General features: G+C 29.2%; 2 protein-coding genes across 9 annotated transcripts; both read right to left on the bottom strand.

Moving 5' to 3' along the window:
- Positions 1-1,532: 1,532 nt before the first annotated feature.
- LOC114181167 lies at positions 1,533-6,743 on the bottom strand. 7 transcript variants are annotated; one of them, XR_003603762.1, is made up of 9 exons: positions 6,543-6,743; positions 6,438-6,469; positions 5,777-5,874; positions 5,544-5,626; positions 4,298-4,375; positions 4,127-4,225; positions 3,317-3,512; positions 3,164-3,244; positions 1,533-3,041 (listed from the first exon to the last, which is right to left on the bottom strand). XR_003603762.1 is itself a non-coding variant. In XM_028067528.1 (8 exons), the coding sequence occupies exons 1-8, from the start codon at positions 6,624-6,626 to the stop codon at positions 3,231-3,233; spliced, it is 684 nt and encodes a 227-aa protein (XP_027923329.1). In that variant the 5' UTR covers positions 6,627-6,743; the 3' UTR covers positions 3,008-3,230. The 7 variants fall into 7 exon arrangements, 2 of the variants coding, with proteins under 2 accessions (XP_027923329.1, XP_027923328.1); XR_003603761.1 differs by having other exon boundaries at positions 1,534-3,070; XR_003603760.1 differs by having other exon boundaries at positions 1,535-2,981; positions 3,164-3,512.
- A 1,528-nt stretch (positions 6,744-8,271) lies between these two features.
- Positions 8,272-11,204, bottom strand: LOC114181412 (probable fructokinase-7). Of its 2 annotated transcripts, XM_028067863.1 has the most exons (7): positions 10,879-11,204; positions 10,229-10,437; positions 9,804-10,016; positions 9,518-9,715; positions 9,072-9,212; positions 8,744-8,860; positions 8,272-8,535 (listed from the first exon to the last, which is right to left on the bottom strand). In XM_028067863.1, the coding sequence occupies exons 1-7, from the start codon at positions 10,898-10,900 to the stop codon at positions 8,398-8,400; spliced, it is 1,038 nt and encodes a 345-aa protein (XP_027923664.1). In that variant the 5' UTR covers positions 10,901-11,204; the 3' UTR covers positions 8,272-8,397. The 2 variants fall into 2 exon arrangements, with proteins under 2 accessions (XP_027923664.1, XP_027923665.1); XM_028067864.1 differs by lacking the exons at positions 10,229-10,437; positions 10,879-11,204 and adding an exon at positions 10,200-10,220.
- Positions 11,205-16,668: the final 5,464 nt, after the last annotated feature.

Below are 16,668 nucleotides of genomic sequence, written 5' to 3' on the forward strand. Positions count from 1 at the left end.
TTATATTCATTCCCATTAAAATAGTCTTTTCTATAAGTGTAATGTTTTTAAATTTGAAAGAGTACACGTATAATGAAAAAAAAAATAACAGTGTAATATTTCAAAAACGAAGATTTATGTAAAATTTAATGTAATGATATTTTATTATGAAATCAGAAAACCCCATGTCGAAGTAATTTATTCATTATTCTAATATTTATAGTTGTAACAAGTGAGATTATGTTAACAAAATTCTTTTAATATATGATATACTTGTTTTAAATCTAATTAGAAAACCTTGGCACTTTATAAAGAAGAAAGTGTTATTTTTGGAAAAGAAAAACATAATAGGCTTATGGATCTGTTTGTTTGAGTTTCCTTGTTCAATGATAGGGATTGTGATTTGTTGGGTACTTTTTATGAACTATTTTTAGAATATGAACTGAAGTTTGGTGAGATTATATGAACAATTAATTTATTGTATAATAATGAGTCATTGATTGGGAAGTAGCATCGAAAAAGGTGACACCCTTTTAATTAAATAAATAAAGAAAGTGCAATGGCTCAAACTTTTTGTTTAGTGTGAATTAATTAATGCAAATTAATTATGATTATCCACCTTTAACACTGCTCCCAAAGATGGGGATCTTTCCATACTTTCCAAAATTAAAAAGTTTAAACAATTGAGAGCAAATCTTTCCCACACTTTTTGTTTCACCAAAGTTCAAATATTTTCTCTCAAAACTCTAAAATATAATAACATGAATGGACTAAAATAATGAGCTAAATGTAGAGATAGTTTGTAATGAGATAGAAAACTAAAAATATTAGGTGTTGTTTGGATAGAAAATTTTACCTAAAATGTTATATTTTAATTATTTTTAACTACTAGTCGATAAAAGTATATCTTATAAAAGTTCATTAAATATATTATCTTAAGGTACTTATCAAACTATTTTTTTATCGATCAAATAACTTTTACTGATCGAACTAATTTATTCAATATTTAAACTAATAATAGTTAGTTTATTAAATTTATCTAACACACTCTGTAGTTAATTTGAATAATATACTAAAAATAGAAGAGAAATAACATACACTAAATGAAAAAGTAAATTAATTGCAATAGCTAAGAGGTATGAAGAAGGACAACACCAACCAGTGGATCATACTATGGTATGTTCAAATGAGTGGTAGTAGAGAAACCAGAAAAAAAAATAGAACTCTAGCTTATATTAAAATAGAGTTAAAAGAAAAAAATAAAAAATAAAGGAAATGTAATAGAATTCGACCAAATATATAATAGAATTCAACCTAATTTGAGTAGTATTAAATGTGTTTTCTTGTTTTACAAATTTAACAAATATGCATAAAAATTATCAATAGTTTATTTAATTGAAATTTGTTTTGGATATTCAATATGGCATATTTTGAATAATGTAGAAAATAAGGAGAAAAGTTTAGAAGTGATTTTAAATTTTAAAAGTTTCTTTGACTTTTGATGAAGAGAAGACACCCCAACTCATCTAAATTTTTGATACACACAAAAAAGATGGGTCACAGAGGTACATTAGAGAGACAAGGTGGCAGAAGATCATAATTGCAAGAAACACAGAGTCAGTAATGAGTAAATTCTTCTGAGAAACGTAATTCAATCAGAAATTTGATGCTGAAAACGGCTTTGCCCCCACCATCTGGACAATTGCAGATACCCATCTTCCTCAACTCGATTCATCAAAAAATTCAATCATGGTTTGAAAAATTGTCTCAAATGGGACCTTTTTGTTCCTTGATTTAATGAGTACAGTTCTAAATTTCACAGCAAACTATTCATTTGGTCATCTAACTCACTGTTAATTTTCAATTTGAGAATTCTAATTGGTAAGTCACATTTAAAGAAGAATGTATAGATAGAAAGTTATTCTTGAACTATAGACATTCATATCTTTGTCATTTACTGTGCTTCCAGGAATTCAAAAAATCAAGACTTTCGAATTGTATAATTCAAAATGAATAAAATGAAAATTTTATTTATATGGAGGTGGAAGAAGAAAGTTAGGAAGGTGCAAGAAGAAATTGTCCTAGTTTGATTGGTAGAAAAGTGTGATTGAATTATTATATTTGAGTTGGACTTCTTTAAACTAGTCAAATTTAGTGACAACTCTTAATTTCTTTCTACAATCTTGATCATCATTCATTGTGCACAGAATGGCTCCAAGGAACTCCTCTTCAAACTTTAATTTCATGCATTAGTAATTTATTTGTAACAATATTAGCATTTGGTTAACTAATTTCTTCAGAAATCAATAATTCCCTCATTTTTTTACTCTTGAACAAAAGAAAATAAAGAATGACGACGAAGAACAACTCTCTTAAAGTTATTTATGAAATAATTTAATTTTTCTTCTTTTTTCTATAAAATAAAAGGACACCAAAACTAAAATTAAACCTTAGACAATATAATTTCAGTAAAAGTTTCTATATACCTTCATTTCCACTCTACCGCACAGAAAAATTGTGCTTCACATTATATCTTTCTTTTCTTTTCCATTTTCTCTTCTCAACCAAACCTTTTCTTCTGAATTCTCTTCACCCATTTTCACCCTCAAACCAAGCAAAGTCAAAAGGTGAGGAAATCAAGTTCAAATAATTAAGCTTAATCTATAATTACTTTTTGACATAGCAGAGAATTGAATCAATCTTATGCTACCAAAATTTGCATATAGACAATTGAACCAACAATTGAACAACAAACTTATTGCATAGACAAAGAGGAAATTAGTTTCATCCCCACCATGATAAATTTCAAAATTTTGTCATTTTAAAAGTTTTTCTTAGGAAGCTTTTGAAGCAAACAGACACTGCATCTCTGGAGATGTCTATGAAGCAAAGGCAGTTCTTATCATTTCATCAGGAGATTGCCATGACAGTAGCCAAGAACAAGTGAAAGTCAACCACCAGTTCAAAACAAAGAAATCAAAATTGAGGTGTCATTTCAAAATCTGAAAAACAGAAGGACGAATCTAACTTGATGAATTGATCTTTCCTTCCATGAAAATATCCTATTCACAAGTTTGTACAAACCAGCAGTCTAGAAAAGATTAATCATTAGGTCAGACATTCTGTGGCAACAGTGAACAAAATAGGGAGAATTAAAGAATGGAAAATTGAAACATGTAATTACCTTCCGCAGATCGTAAAGATTTCTCAGCCAAATGTATCTGATGCAGTAACGCATTACCATAGTACCACTAGGTTCTGCCATCTACATCAAAACCAGAACCAGTCCAGTCAGGAGTTGAAGACCTAGTCTTGTGCACTGCACCAATTCCTTTACCTCTTAAGTTAACTTTCTTTTTATTTCTTTGTTCTCCTTCACTAGGAGGATGCGGTTTATGCTCATTGGCCGCTGGAACTTTCTGACCACTATTTTGGTACTGAACATTCTCAGCCGAATCTCCATTTGATTCCCTTGTGCTGGGAAGGGAGGAGGCATCTTGGATTGCACTATCCAGAGAGCTTGATTTCCCAGCCTAGCATAATTCACATGCAAACTTAATTTTTAGCATTCAGAAGAACAATATGGATTTGTTTAACGGGAGATGTAGCATGTCAGACAGAAACAAAACAAATGACAAAAGATTATCTACATATACAATCAAAAAGAAGCTGAAATGAAAGATTTTATCAGTAAGAAGCCATGCAACCAGTGAAAGATTTTATCAGTAAGAAGCCATGCAACCAGTGAAAGATTTTATCAGTAAGAAGCCATGCAACCAGTGCACATTCTCTTGTATCCAACAACCCATTACTGTGATAACAAAAAGTTCAGTTTGAAACTCCAAATGTTTAGAAAGTAGAATGTCATCCGTTTGACAGTAGGAAACCTTATTGGTTAAAAGTTAGGATATATAGTTCAAATATCAACTTTTAATGGCTTGGTCAGTACCTTTTACTTTATTAACGGTATTTCTTGGAGGCAGGTTTGACAAGATAGAGAATAGACATTATCATACGACAGGCAGATCAGTAAGTATTAAGGAAGGTACCTCAGGTCAATCACCAATGTAAATTTCATTAGGCTAATGCCATAGCAGCTATTGACAATATTGATCTGAGAATAAGGAATGTCTTAATAATAACATACACTGTGAGGACTACTTGACTGCCGGTTCGGATTCATAGCTTCCAATCGTCTTTTTAATTCCTCCAGCCTAGACAACTGAGAGTTATTGCTCTCTTCTACCTAGAAAAGATTGTTAATATATCAACACAAAGGATGAAAAATTAAAATATTGTGCCCGTTGAATCTGTTTACCAGTTTACTTAAGTCTTCACATAATTTCTGCTTTATTTGCTCTTCATCCCTCACTGCTTTGGATGCTGATTCCCACACCTGCAGCACATGCAGTCAACATACTATAACTGAAAAGGTAAATTACGATGCTTAACAATGTTTTTTGGGATCAATTATCCACTTTTCCATTAAATGGTTCAGGCAGTAAACCTCTTATCTAAATCGTAAGTTGTGCAATTTTATAATTTAAAAATAAGATGCCAATGAGATCTTTCGAAAAAGCATACAATAATATTTGGAAAAGTAAAAGTAAAGAAGCAATCAATTCATGTTATTAAGACAAGGAATGGTTAAGGAATCTTATTTTTAAAGTGCGATTGGTTCAACTTAATTTGAGTAACAAAATACACTTATTTTTGCATCCTAAGTGAGTTTCTGAAAAGAAAAAGAAAGAAGAAGCTATTATTTCCCTTAAAAAGTTGTTCCAAACATGCTGTTAATAGTGACATACTATCTTATTGACAAAGAAAAGGGGAAAACAAGTTAAGGTATATGTAATAATGTCTTTCCTTTACCATATACACTCCCATTTTAATCCTTAAGTTTATTAATATATGTTGCTTTAACCTCGCAAATGACAATAACTGTAATCCTTTTGAAGCAAAATGGCAGTCGAAAAGTGATAAAAAACTAAAATGAAAGACTTTTGAAAACTCAAGAACTAAAGTGAGGATTTGTAAAAAATGGATTAAAGTGACACACGCTTTGAATTTTAGAGACTAGAATGAGGATTTTAACTCTTATCCTATTCCTTTTACCTCTTTATTTATTATCATAACAAAATGAATTGATGAACAAGCATATGCATATGCACACCCTTGTTGAAGTTAAATGTTGAAAAATAAGCTATATCCCATATATGTGATAAAATGAGCTAATGGGTAAAAAGCTTATCTCACTCACTTTTCTAACCCTTGCAGTGCATGTGAATCACGAATGTTCTGAATGAGCCGATCATTCAGCTTTTTTATAAGCCACACACAGATTAACATTTAAAAAATTTGTTCAAGCTGTTTAAAAGTAGCACAGACCTTCTTTACATTTTCTTCTCTAGCATCGTTGTTACCTCATTGTAAACTCAAGAACTGAAGTCACACTGCTAACAGACATACCACAGACAGAGTATATGGCAACCATAACTCAAAAATATAAATATCATGAAAGCAGCGTGAAAAATAGTTAATATTATTACATAAAAGTAACATGCCTTATGTGCCTGCTCTTCCTTTAGCTTTGCCACACGAATTTTCTCTGTTGATGCCTCAATCTTTGTTCTCATATGTTCCAATGCTTAAAGTAAACATGGCATGCAAAAATGAAGCAACGTTATTTCATATTTCACTAATTAAAACTATGAGGAACAGAACAACTATTATTTATGCAAAAGGAAACAATGACACTCTTCATTTCCGCAAAGGAAAACAATTGATACATAAAAACCTGCTTTCTTTGGTCCAGATGTAAGTTTCATCTCCAATCCCAGATTTGCAAGCTCACGCTCCACGTCACGAATTTTAGAATAGTTTTCCTCAATATACCTGAAAACATGTTTAAAAATGAGAAAGGGAGATTTTTAAGTATAATTCAACACACTCAAGTCTAAAATTCAACATGTTGTACGAGAAAACGGATCATATTGATATATATTATAGGATTAAAGTGACACCAAAATAACAACAAAGGACTCAATTTAAATTTCTTGTTCCAAAAACTAATGTGAATGCATAGGACTAAAATGTTGTTTACCCATTACTATTTGTTTGATTTAAACACAAACTACATACATGTCTTATTTCCCTTTTATACATACTAATTTGCTTTAACTATATACATTGTTTGCTTTAAGAAAAACAATAATTTGGTTAAATTTATTATGAGTCACTTGTAGAAACCCAGGGAAATATTAATTATTTCCTCCATTTGCTTTTGTCCTTGAACATCTCCACTAAACAGAAAGGGAAACCTTGCAAATGGTTTACACCACCAATGTTGAATTGATTGAACAATAAGAATCAGTGGTCAAAATGTAAATTAAAAATTAAATAAATAACCAAAATTTAAACAACGAATTAAGAGGTGCTTAGAGAGAGAAAAGGGTTACTTCTTCAATTGAAGTTGCTCTGCTTCGATTATCTGAAAAGAAAGGAACAAGAGTGTGAGAGATTGAAGAGAAAAAAAAGGAGGAATATATAGAGAGAGAGAGAACCTGTTCTGTGTAACTGATAACCGGAGATTCTTTGGGAATACCATCGGGTCCGATCTCGAGAACAAACGCCGGGTTTGAACCCATTTTCTGTGAATCAGATCGACGAAGAAAGAAGCAGTATCTTCTCGCGCCAACACAGCCTCAAAATCCTATTTTCTTCTTCTTATTTATATATTACACCGTGATTTTGTTATCGACGTGGTTATATGGACCATTCCCTTTTATCTATACCGTTATAAAAATTATTTATATAATTATTATTCTTTTGTTTTATTCTTTAAATAACAAAATGTTTTTAATTAAAATTATTATTTTGTTAATTTTACCTTTTATATGATGTATTTTTTAAATTTAACTATTTTATTTGACATGATTGTTTTCTAAATTTAATCGGATATGGATAGTTTCAAATTTTACACATGTTGAGGTTATGGATAGTTTCAAATTTTACTAAAAACAAATATCTATTTTCAATGGAGGATGTCCTACATGACATACAAGATAAACAATTAGTATAATCCAAATTGTTTCAGAAATTCTTTATAGTTATTATAACTTACTATAAATTTTAATGCAAGTGCTACCGTCCATCCCTTAATATATAAATTCCAAACAATTTATTTTATCAAATATCTAATTTCTTTTATATTTTTAATTAAATGTCTAGTTAACTAAGTAATTTTAGAGTCCCAAACACAATATTCCAACTTTAAACAATAAAAAATGAAATTATAAATCAAATAAATTAAAATTGATCTAGTTTCAATCATCAATTGAAATTTCAGAGACTATATTCTATTTATATTTCTAAAAGAATGGTTTATAATGTATGTCTTTCAAACTACGGACAAATAATATTCATCTTTTTTTAATATTATATATATATATATATATATATATATATATATATATATATATTTGTTGTAACTTCTAAATTTACCCATACTAAGCACAAATGTCATACTAGTTAATAAACTTATAGAAACAAAATTCTCATCAAGAACACATTAATGCAATTAAGTGACAGAAATGTCAAAATTTGATTATTAAGTATAAATTTAAAGATATTAAATTAAAAATAATATTTTTAATTATAATTAAACTTATAAAATAATACAAAATTTGGAAAAGCTAAGACCTCATAAGTGAAAACTAACACCACTTATTTGGAGGATTTCATTCCCAAATTAGTAAAACCCACATGAATTTCACTAATAAGTGAGTGTTTTCAAAGTAGAAAATTAGAGAATATATTCCTAATACTTTTCATATTTAGAACAATTTCTTGTAACCTATTTCTTGTAACCTAATGCAGTTTTCTTCATTTCCTCTAAACAGGCATGAACAAAAGTTGCAGCAACATATATATGTTTGTGTTTAACCAAGTTTAAGTGTTAGCAACATATGCTTATGTGTTTAACTACGTGATTTAAGGTTCTAATCATAGTGAAACCACTATATATGTTCTGTTCTTGCGAAAGGGGAATCCAAGAAGCACACTGGTCACAATTTGACCTCTTTGTGATGTTTTACAAAGGAATATTTTCGTTTTTCCTTAGACTTGTCTTTTTCGTTTCTCTTTAGACATGTCTTTGGCAAAGAGGTCAAGTTGCAATCAGTGTGGACCTTGAATTCCCCTTTTGCGAGAACAAATATAAATTAAATCATGTTCACATTATACCTAGAGTTGATTAGTGAGCTCAGCTGACACACCTACCAAAACCAGAGCAAAAGGCAACTTGAATTTAATAAGAGAATTACAGAGTCAAGAGATTTAAACAGAAAAAGGAAAAAAGCTCAGAATCTCCTAAACTGTAGTTTAACAACAAATTATAACAAAAATATGTGAATTGTGTTATATTACAGCTGCTTCTAGTAAGAATTGCAAGATAGCTTCCCTTGTAGGAAGTGCAGGAATTGCACCTCTCTCAGTCACAGTGAGTGCACCACATATATTGGCAAAATATAAAGCCTTCCTAAGACGTTTCTCATCCTGAAAACCAAACCAAAATGTATAAATTTCTATGCAAGAACAATGATGAATTTCACAGTTACAGACATCATATAGCTAATTCTCATCACACTGTTCCAGTTTAGGCTTATCAAATAAGACCAGAAGAAAACATTACAAGAACAATAAAACATTATAATGATACAAGGCTTAATCTACACAACCAGAACAAGTCAAAATTCAAGAGTACCTGAAAAATAGTTTGATCAGTAGCTATACTGTATAAAATCCCACTAACAAATGCATCACCAGCACCAGTTGTGTCTACAGGTTTGACTTTAACACCTCCAATCCTTCCCTTAAATGCCTGCACAGAAATTTTGGCAATGACATGGTTAAGTCCTAAAAAGAAAACCTCATATCAGTTTTCACTAGCTATTAGAAGTCACAGTGATTAATTCAGCTCATAACTTATCAGTACAAGGGACATGATATTTGTGTAGAAAACAAAGCAAAGATATAAAGAGAAATTGTGCTTCCAATGAGACATTATAATTAAATGGATTTGGTAAGCATACTTTGGTGTAATATCTGCAACCCTGTGACCCTTCCGTAACGATTAAAAGCTTGAGATTTGGATGAAAAAGTTTCTTCAAAACAACATTATCGTCATAAGGATCGTCACCTCCAGTCAAAAATGTAATTTCATCCTCACTTATCTGTACATACACATAGGAAAATACCATGTCAACTCAATTTTAATGAATTTTTCTTTTTCAGAACTAAATAGTATAGTAGAGAGTCAAATTTGGATTCTCTGCTAGATTTTTTCTGTATTGTTCCTCTTTTGTGCCTAAAAAATCCACTGATGAGAACTGATTTTGATCTTTTAAAACATATTAAAAGATGTTAAAGTACCAATATTACAGTATTGTTAATGCTAAACAAAGGACATCACAAAAAAAATTCTGTAGAGAATCTGAACTCAGAGTCGTATAAGAATATCTTAGTCAAATATGTATACCTTTGTGACATCAGCCTGATCCCATATATCCATTATGCTTTTCCGAGCAGCATCAGCTGAAGGCCATAGAGCCAGTCTCAAATTTGGATCATAAGAGAGAATGCAACCAGAGTTTTTGGCTATTCTCATAGCAGCAAGGTGAGCTGACTTGCATGGTTCATCAATCAAGCTGATGGAGCCATAATGGAATATTCTAGCCTGAAATCAATGTTATCAATATCCTGATTTCAGACGAAAGGCCTAAAGGAAAACATTCATAAAATACACAAACAGGTACGCCACACACCTGCTTTAGGAGATTTTTATCAAGTTCTGATTCTTGAAGGAGCATATCAGCACTTGGATTGCGGAAAAACAAGAATTCACGTTCACCATCTTCTCTAAGTGTCACAAAAGCTAATGCAGTTCTTGCATTAGAGTCAAACCGCATGCCAGAAGTCTCAACATTGTTCTGCTTTAAAATGTCTGCCAGCATGTACCCAAATTCATCTGCTCCAACCTAATAAACAAATGGCAAATTGAAAAAGCACTTCAGATGTGAATTCTATTCTATCAGTTCAAGCAATCATTTCCCTTGAATCTTTCCCTGCTAAGAACAAGTGTGCAGGAACAACTTTCTTCAGAACTATTCAGTTTCAAACATAGCATATGACAAAGGAAATCAATAACCTACAATACCAACCAGCATTGATTGAGAAATGAGAACTAAACCTTGCCCATAAAAGCAGATGAACCTCCCAATCTAGAGATACCAACAGCTACATTTGCAGGAGCTCCACCGGGAGCTTTCTTGAAAGCAGGTGCTTCGGCCAGCGATACTCCTCCCACGGTCGGAACAAAGTCTATTAACATTTCCCCAAAACAAACAACCAGTGAACCTGTTTCCTTGCACTCTTCTTTTCTGAGATAATTGGAATGATCTGCACAAAGCATGATCTTCAGACCCAGATGAACCATGTTTTGTCATTACTTTTCATTACTAACAATGTGACTTCACAGAAAAAAAAGTGAAAAATCAAAAACTTCAAGACACTGCCATTAGGTGATCAGGGACAAAAGTTTCAAAAAATATATAACTTGATCTTCCTTTCTTAGGCTGCAAATCGTAAACCAGTGCTCTGTTTGTGATTCAAACATTCACACCGACACACTCGACAAAGGTCTCCATTTTATTCAGTTCAACAAACCCAAAAAGAGAAAGACCCACCATCCATTAAACCTTAAAGAAACAATCTTTATCTTAAAATTCTCCAACCCAGGTAAATAAATAAATAACAAAGTATCAAAAATTGCAATACAAGAACATTAAAAAACAAAAATGTGGGCAGATGAAAAGAGTGAGGGAAGAAAGGTAACAAAACCTGATGAGGTATGATGAGCCATTAATGAATGAAGTTGGAAGCAAGAAGAAAACAGAGATTATGTTGACTATGTTGTTGTGTTAAGAAGAGAGGAAAAATGAAGCAGTAAGAAAGTAGATGAGAAGAAGGAGAAAATTTGGTTGGTCTTTATAACAAGTGTGGTGACGAAAAAGAAAAAAGAAGCCAAATTTGAATTCAACAACAACAATCAACGCGCACAGCACCCAGATTCTCACTTTCTTTTCTACATTTCTTCTCCAAACACACTAAAACCTTCGCCACCAAAGTCTTCTGTTATTTTTTTTTTCTCTTCTTTTCCTGCAAATGTTACCACCGAGACATTCCCTTTGATACAGTTCATGTAGACACAATTTATAGAATTAAAATATTGTGAATTAATTAAGACGTAGATTAATAATAACTCAAATTTTAAATTGTGGTAAAAAAAATTCTTCTTTCTCTCAAATTTAGTTATTCTACAATCTGCATTTATAATAATTTTTCTAAAATTAAACATGTGATAACATAAAACTTTTAAAAGAACATGCATAACGTTAATCATTCATAAATAATCATAACAATGAAGAAATGTGGTTCCCTTCTTATAATAACTTATAACGAATGTGATCATGTAAACTATTTTTTTTGTCACATCTGATATTTTTCTTTGTTTCTCTCATTGTAGTAAATTTATTATTATTGAGAAATTGAATGACAAAAAAAAAACATAAAAATGATCTCTTTTTATGAGGCTACATTTGGTGTCATTGTCTCTTTCAGAAAAGGCATTATGCATATGCTTGACAAATAGGATGTCCGTGAAATACAGTTTTTTTTTTCTTTCTTTCTTACATTTTTTTTTCAAATTCTTCATAGAATTATATTTCTCTTAAGAAAAATAGAATGATATTGATATGATTGTTGTAACTTTACAAAATATATGAATATTCAATTTTTCTCTTTTCATTTTAACGTTATTCTAAATTATATTTTATTCTAATTATATATCACTAACATTTAAAATAGTTATTGATTTTTGACATATATAAATTACACCAGTAACTTACCTTATATATATATATATATATATATATATATATATATATATATATATATATATATATATATATATATATATATATATATATATATAGCCTTAAGTTTGATACATCTCATTTTCTTAAACGACCTAAAATATAAATAGCTTTATTTTAACATTTTTCTCTTATACCTCAATTATCAGACGATAAAATATAGGTTTAGATTCGAGATTAAATTATATGTAAAGAAAGAATTGATACTCCAGAGAATATGTCTTAAACGAATCTATCTAATTAAATACGTAAAATCTGTAATTTATCATATCTTTAAACTTTTATAAGCATTTGCAAGAGAAAAAATAAAGAAGAAGATATTATTATATATTTTTTTGTTTATTTTAACTTAAAAGACTTTCATTTAATCAAAGGAGGGAATATATCCATAAGGGCTATCGTTAAAGGTTTTTCTATAATAACTAAAAGAAGGTACATTTAAAATTATTGTCTTTCTTTATTTTTTTCTAAAGTTTATGTAATATTTGAATGGGAAAAAAATCGAAAAAAATATTATTAAATATTTGTTAAGCTTATTTATTATTTTCTAAAATATAAAAGATTTTCATCAAAATAGGGAGTTTCCAAGATATCTATCATCAAAGTGAAAGATTTTATGAATAACAAGTAAAAAGTAATTTAATATGATCAACTTTAATATATATTTTTTGTTTTATAATTATTCGTTTACTAGAAGAAGTCTATACTTTCTCAAATATAATTTAAAATAAAAATGTAATTAGAGTATAAATTTAAATCAATGAATAGTTTAATAAATTAAAAGAAAAATAAAACGATTTTACATTCTTTAAAAATTATTATTATTATTATTTTATTAAATTCTTATTAATATCTTAAAATTATTTCTGGCATAAGGTTGACAGCAGCTACGTTAATAATATATAAAATATAAAATCCTTTAAATTAATCTTAATGATAAATTTGACAGTAAAAACATCAAGAAGGATGTAAAAGGTTGGGCAAACTAGCACCGTCAAAATGGATTATTCCTTTGGCACACAGTTTCATCAATATTTGTTGATTTCCACAATTAAAATTTAAAAAATTGATGTGGCCTCTTCCCACATGCACAAAGTAATTGGACCCTCTCTGTGAATTATAAAGGTTAAAATATTTCGTTGATGCTCGATTTGGTTCAAAAATTTCAAATTGGTCCTTGTATTTTAATTGATCTCAATTTCGTTCTCGTTTTTGTAATTGAGTATTAAATAAGGGCAATCGGTAACAGTGTTAAATTTTGTAATGTTAACTTGTTTTTGAATTTCTAACGTGACGTTATGTATTATTTTTTAGTATTGCGACTGAGAATTAAAAAAAAAACGTTGTGCTTGAAACCCTAAATAATGTAATCTAGGGATTGGATTGGTAAAATCAGTAAGTGTGGGAATGCGAACAACTTCTTCACTTCCACCCTGTCCAATGAAATAAAAAACCCCCAATTGCAAAATTAGGTTTTCGAAAACCAAAATACAAAAACAACATCCACCAAAAAATAAAACTAAAATCATTTCCATATCTCATACCTTGAACTTTGGGCATCCCCGAAATTTTCTCCCTCTGTTCTTAGCAGTTTTAGCCCGTCTCGTGATTGCTTTCTCACCGCAATAGCATACAGGTGCGAAATCGAATCTCCTTCACACACCCCATGGGAAGAAACGCTAGAATTTTTCATTCCTCAACCATTGCAAGTGTAGGACGAGCAAGAATGAGAGGGAGACATTACCGGTGCAAACAAAGCAAAACGGAGGAGACAAGAAACCTTCTGCACCCTCTTTCAAACACTTACCCTCTCTCAACATTATCTTCTTAAAAGGGAAAATAACAATGGCTGTTTACGGTGCAAAAACAACTACTCAATGGCACGTAAGAATGAACATTACAGCCACATCATCACATAGAAACGTCATTTGTCAACCGTTAACGATTGCCCTGATTTAATACTCAATTACAAAAATGAGGATGAAATTGAGATAAATTAAAATACGATAATCAATTTGAGATTTCTGAACCAAACCGAGGACTAACGGAGTATTTTAACCTATTATAAACTATAAGGGCTAAATATAAATTTTTTGTCATTTAATTTTAACTAAAATTTAGGATTAGTCTCTTTTAAAAATTTTGAACTAATTTAGTCTCTTAACTATATAAATGAGTGGATTAAGTTCTTTTAACAAGATTTTATTAAATTTAGTTAATGTTTGAAACACATTTCATTATAACATTTTAGTTTGTTACACCGTTTGACATATTTTTATTTTAATGTTAATTGAGAAACGCGTTTTAAACATCAAATGAATTTTAAAAAAATTGGTTTAAAAAACTAAATACACACATATCTAAATATGAGAGACTAAATTAATTCAAAATTTTTAAAACAGATTAATTCTAATTTTTTCTAAAAGTTAAGGATAAAAAATATATTTAACTAAATATATAATAATTGAAGTTTCTACGTCATACGCGAATAATATTTTATAAATGAATAACTTTTTAGAATAATATTTATATGTTTTTATATTCCAGAAGAATTACATTTCTAGGCTTTTAGAATAATTTAAATTAGTTTATGTTAACATTCTTTAATAATATATTAATAAATTGCCTCAAACTAATTACATCAACAGTTGTATTTGTAATAAATAAATGAAATGTATTTATTGAGAAAACAATATTACCTTAAAGTTAGTTTAATAAATGACATATTTATTGTCATAGTTAATTTGTATAAATATAATAGCTAACACCGGCTTTGTTTTATTTTAGTTACAATTTAACAAAGTCCTGCATAATTAATTAATATTAAATATTATAAAATTTTATAATTGATTGTGATATAAAATTTTATAATTAATGTTTCATTTTATTTAGAGATAAAAATATTCAGATATTATATAACTATCATTTACAATTATATATATATATATATATATATATATATATATATATAATAAAATAAATAAATAATTTTAATATAATTCTATCTTTAAAATAATTAAATAATAAGATTTAATGTCATCAAATTTAATGTTCCTACGCTATTAATTATGTTCTCTGAAATTTTATAATTAATTTTTTATTTATCATTCAATTTAACTTTCTATTTTACTTTTAATTATACAATGAAATTATTTAATAACTTTTTATATTATTCATATTTTTAAAATAATTTTATTTAACTAAATTATAACTATGTTAAAATTATTTTATTATTTTATTATTTTATTATTTTAATTTTAATTTTTATGTATTAAATAAATTATCAATGATATATTTTTATTTTCTAAATAAAATAAAACTGTTTTAATAATTATTAAGATAAAACTAAATTAATGGCACACTTAATTAGAACTTCAATTTTATTGTTTATACCTTAACTAGTTGATGGTTAACATTCTCTTTAATGAAATCAATTATAGCAGACATTTTCTTTCAACACCCTAATCAATACACGTAAAGACTGTATAGTATAATAGAAGAAAATGAACAATTACCAGAAAGATAAAAAGTACAGTTCTTGTTAACCAGTATTATAAGACTATCAGATAGTTATGATATTAAATAAAATTTGATATAATTACAATTAATATATTTTATTTTATTTAAAAAAATACTTATGAACAGTATAATTGTTATAATATTTTATTTAATATTTATTAATAAAAGTTAAAAAATAATTAAATAATAAAATAACTATATTTTAATATTATTAAAAATTAAAATATAATTAAATATAAAAATTTTAAATTAATAGAAAAACTAACAAAAAATAAATAGTATTAAACATCTAAAAGATTTACAAAATAATAATAATTAAAGTATCAATTTAAAATTTAATTGAGTTTCTTAAATACTTATTTTTTTCTTACAAATTTTAAAAAATATTTTTGTCTTTATAAAATTAGTTATATATATTTATATTATTTTAATTAATAAAATTAATTATTTCTTAACCAATATAGTTACTGGTTAGCATTTTCAAAACAATATATTAAAATTAATTACATTTCTCATTATTTTTTAAGTCAAAACCTTAAAAACAAGATCATGAAAATAAACTCTAACAAAGTGTTGTCTAGGAATACTTTAATAATTCTTTCATGGGAAAGTGATGTTTATGGGATCCTTGCATGACATTTTCTATTTAAAATGTTGTCTTAGGTTAACACTTTTAAAGTACCTAATATGTAGAGGTGTCAATTTGGCCCCTAGCCCATGGGCCAGTCCTGGCCCACTCTTCATAAAGCCCCCTTTTAGGGAGCCCCCAAATGATGGGGCCAAAAAAAAGCCCCAGCCCCCAAAGGCCCCTCTCTAGTGGGTTAGGGCTAGGGCTAATGTGGGTTAGCCCCCCAAATAATACTACATTAAGTCAGAGTCAAAGATCAAGTTGAGCGACCCGAACGGGTCCGATGATCCGGACGAGTTCGACGACCCGAACGAGCCCAATGACCAGGACGAGCCCGAAAACCCGGACGGACCAGATGACCGAGATGGGCCCGACGACCCAAACGGGCCCGAAACCCGGACGGGCCAGAGGAGGCAGATGGGTCCTACGACCAAGACGAGCCCAACGATCTGAACGGACCGAATACCCGAACGGGCCCAACAACTCAAACATTCCCAATGATCCAGACATGCCCAACGATCCGAACGGACCCGACGACTCGTATGGACC

Source organism: Vigna unguiculata, chromosome 4, assembly GCF_004118075.2.
Source record: "Vigna unguiculata cultivar IT97K-499-35 chromosome 4, ASM411807v1, whole genome shotgun sequence".
NCBI lineage: Eukaryota > Viridiplantae > Streptophyta > Magnoliopsida > Fabales > Fabaceae > Vigna > Vigna unguiculata.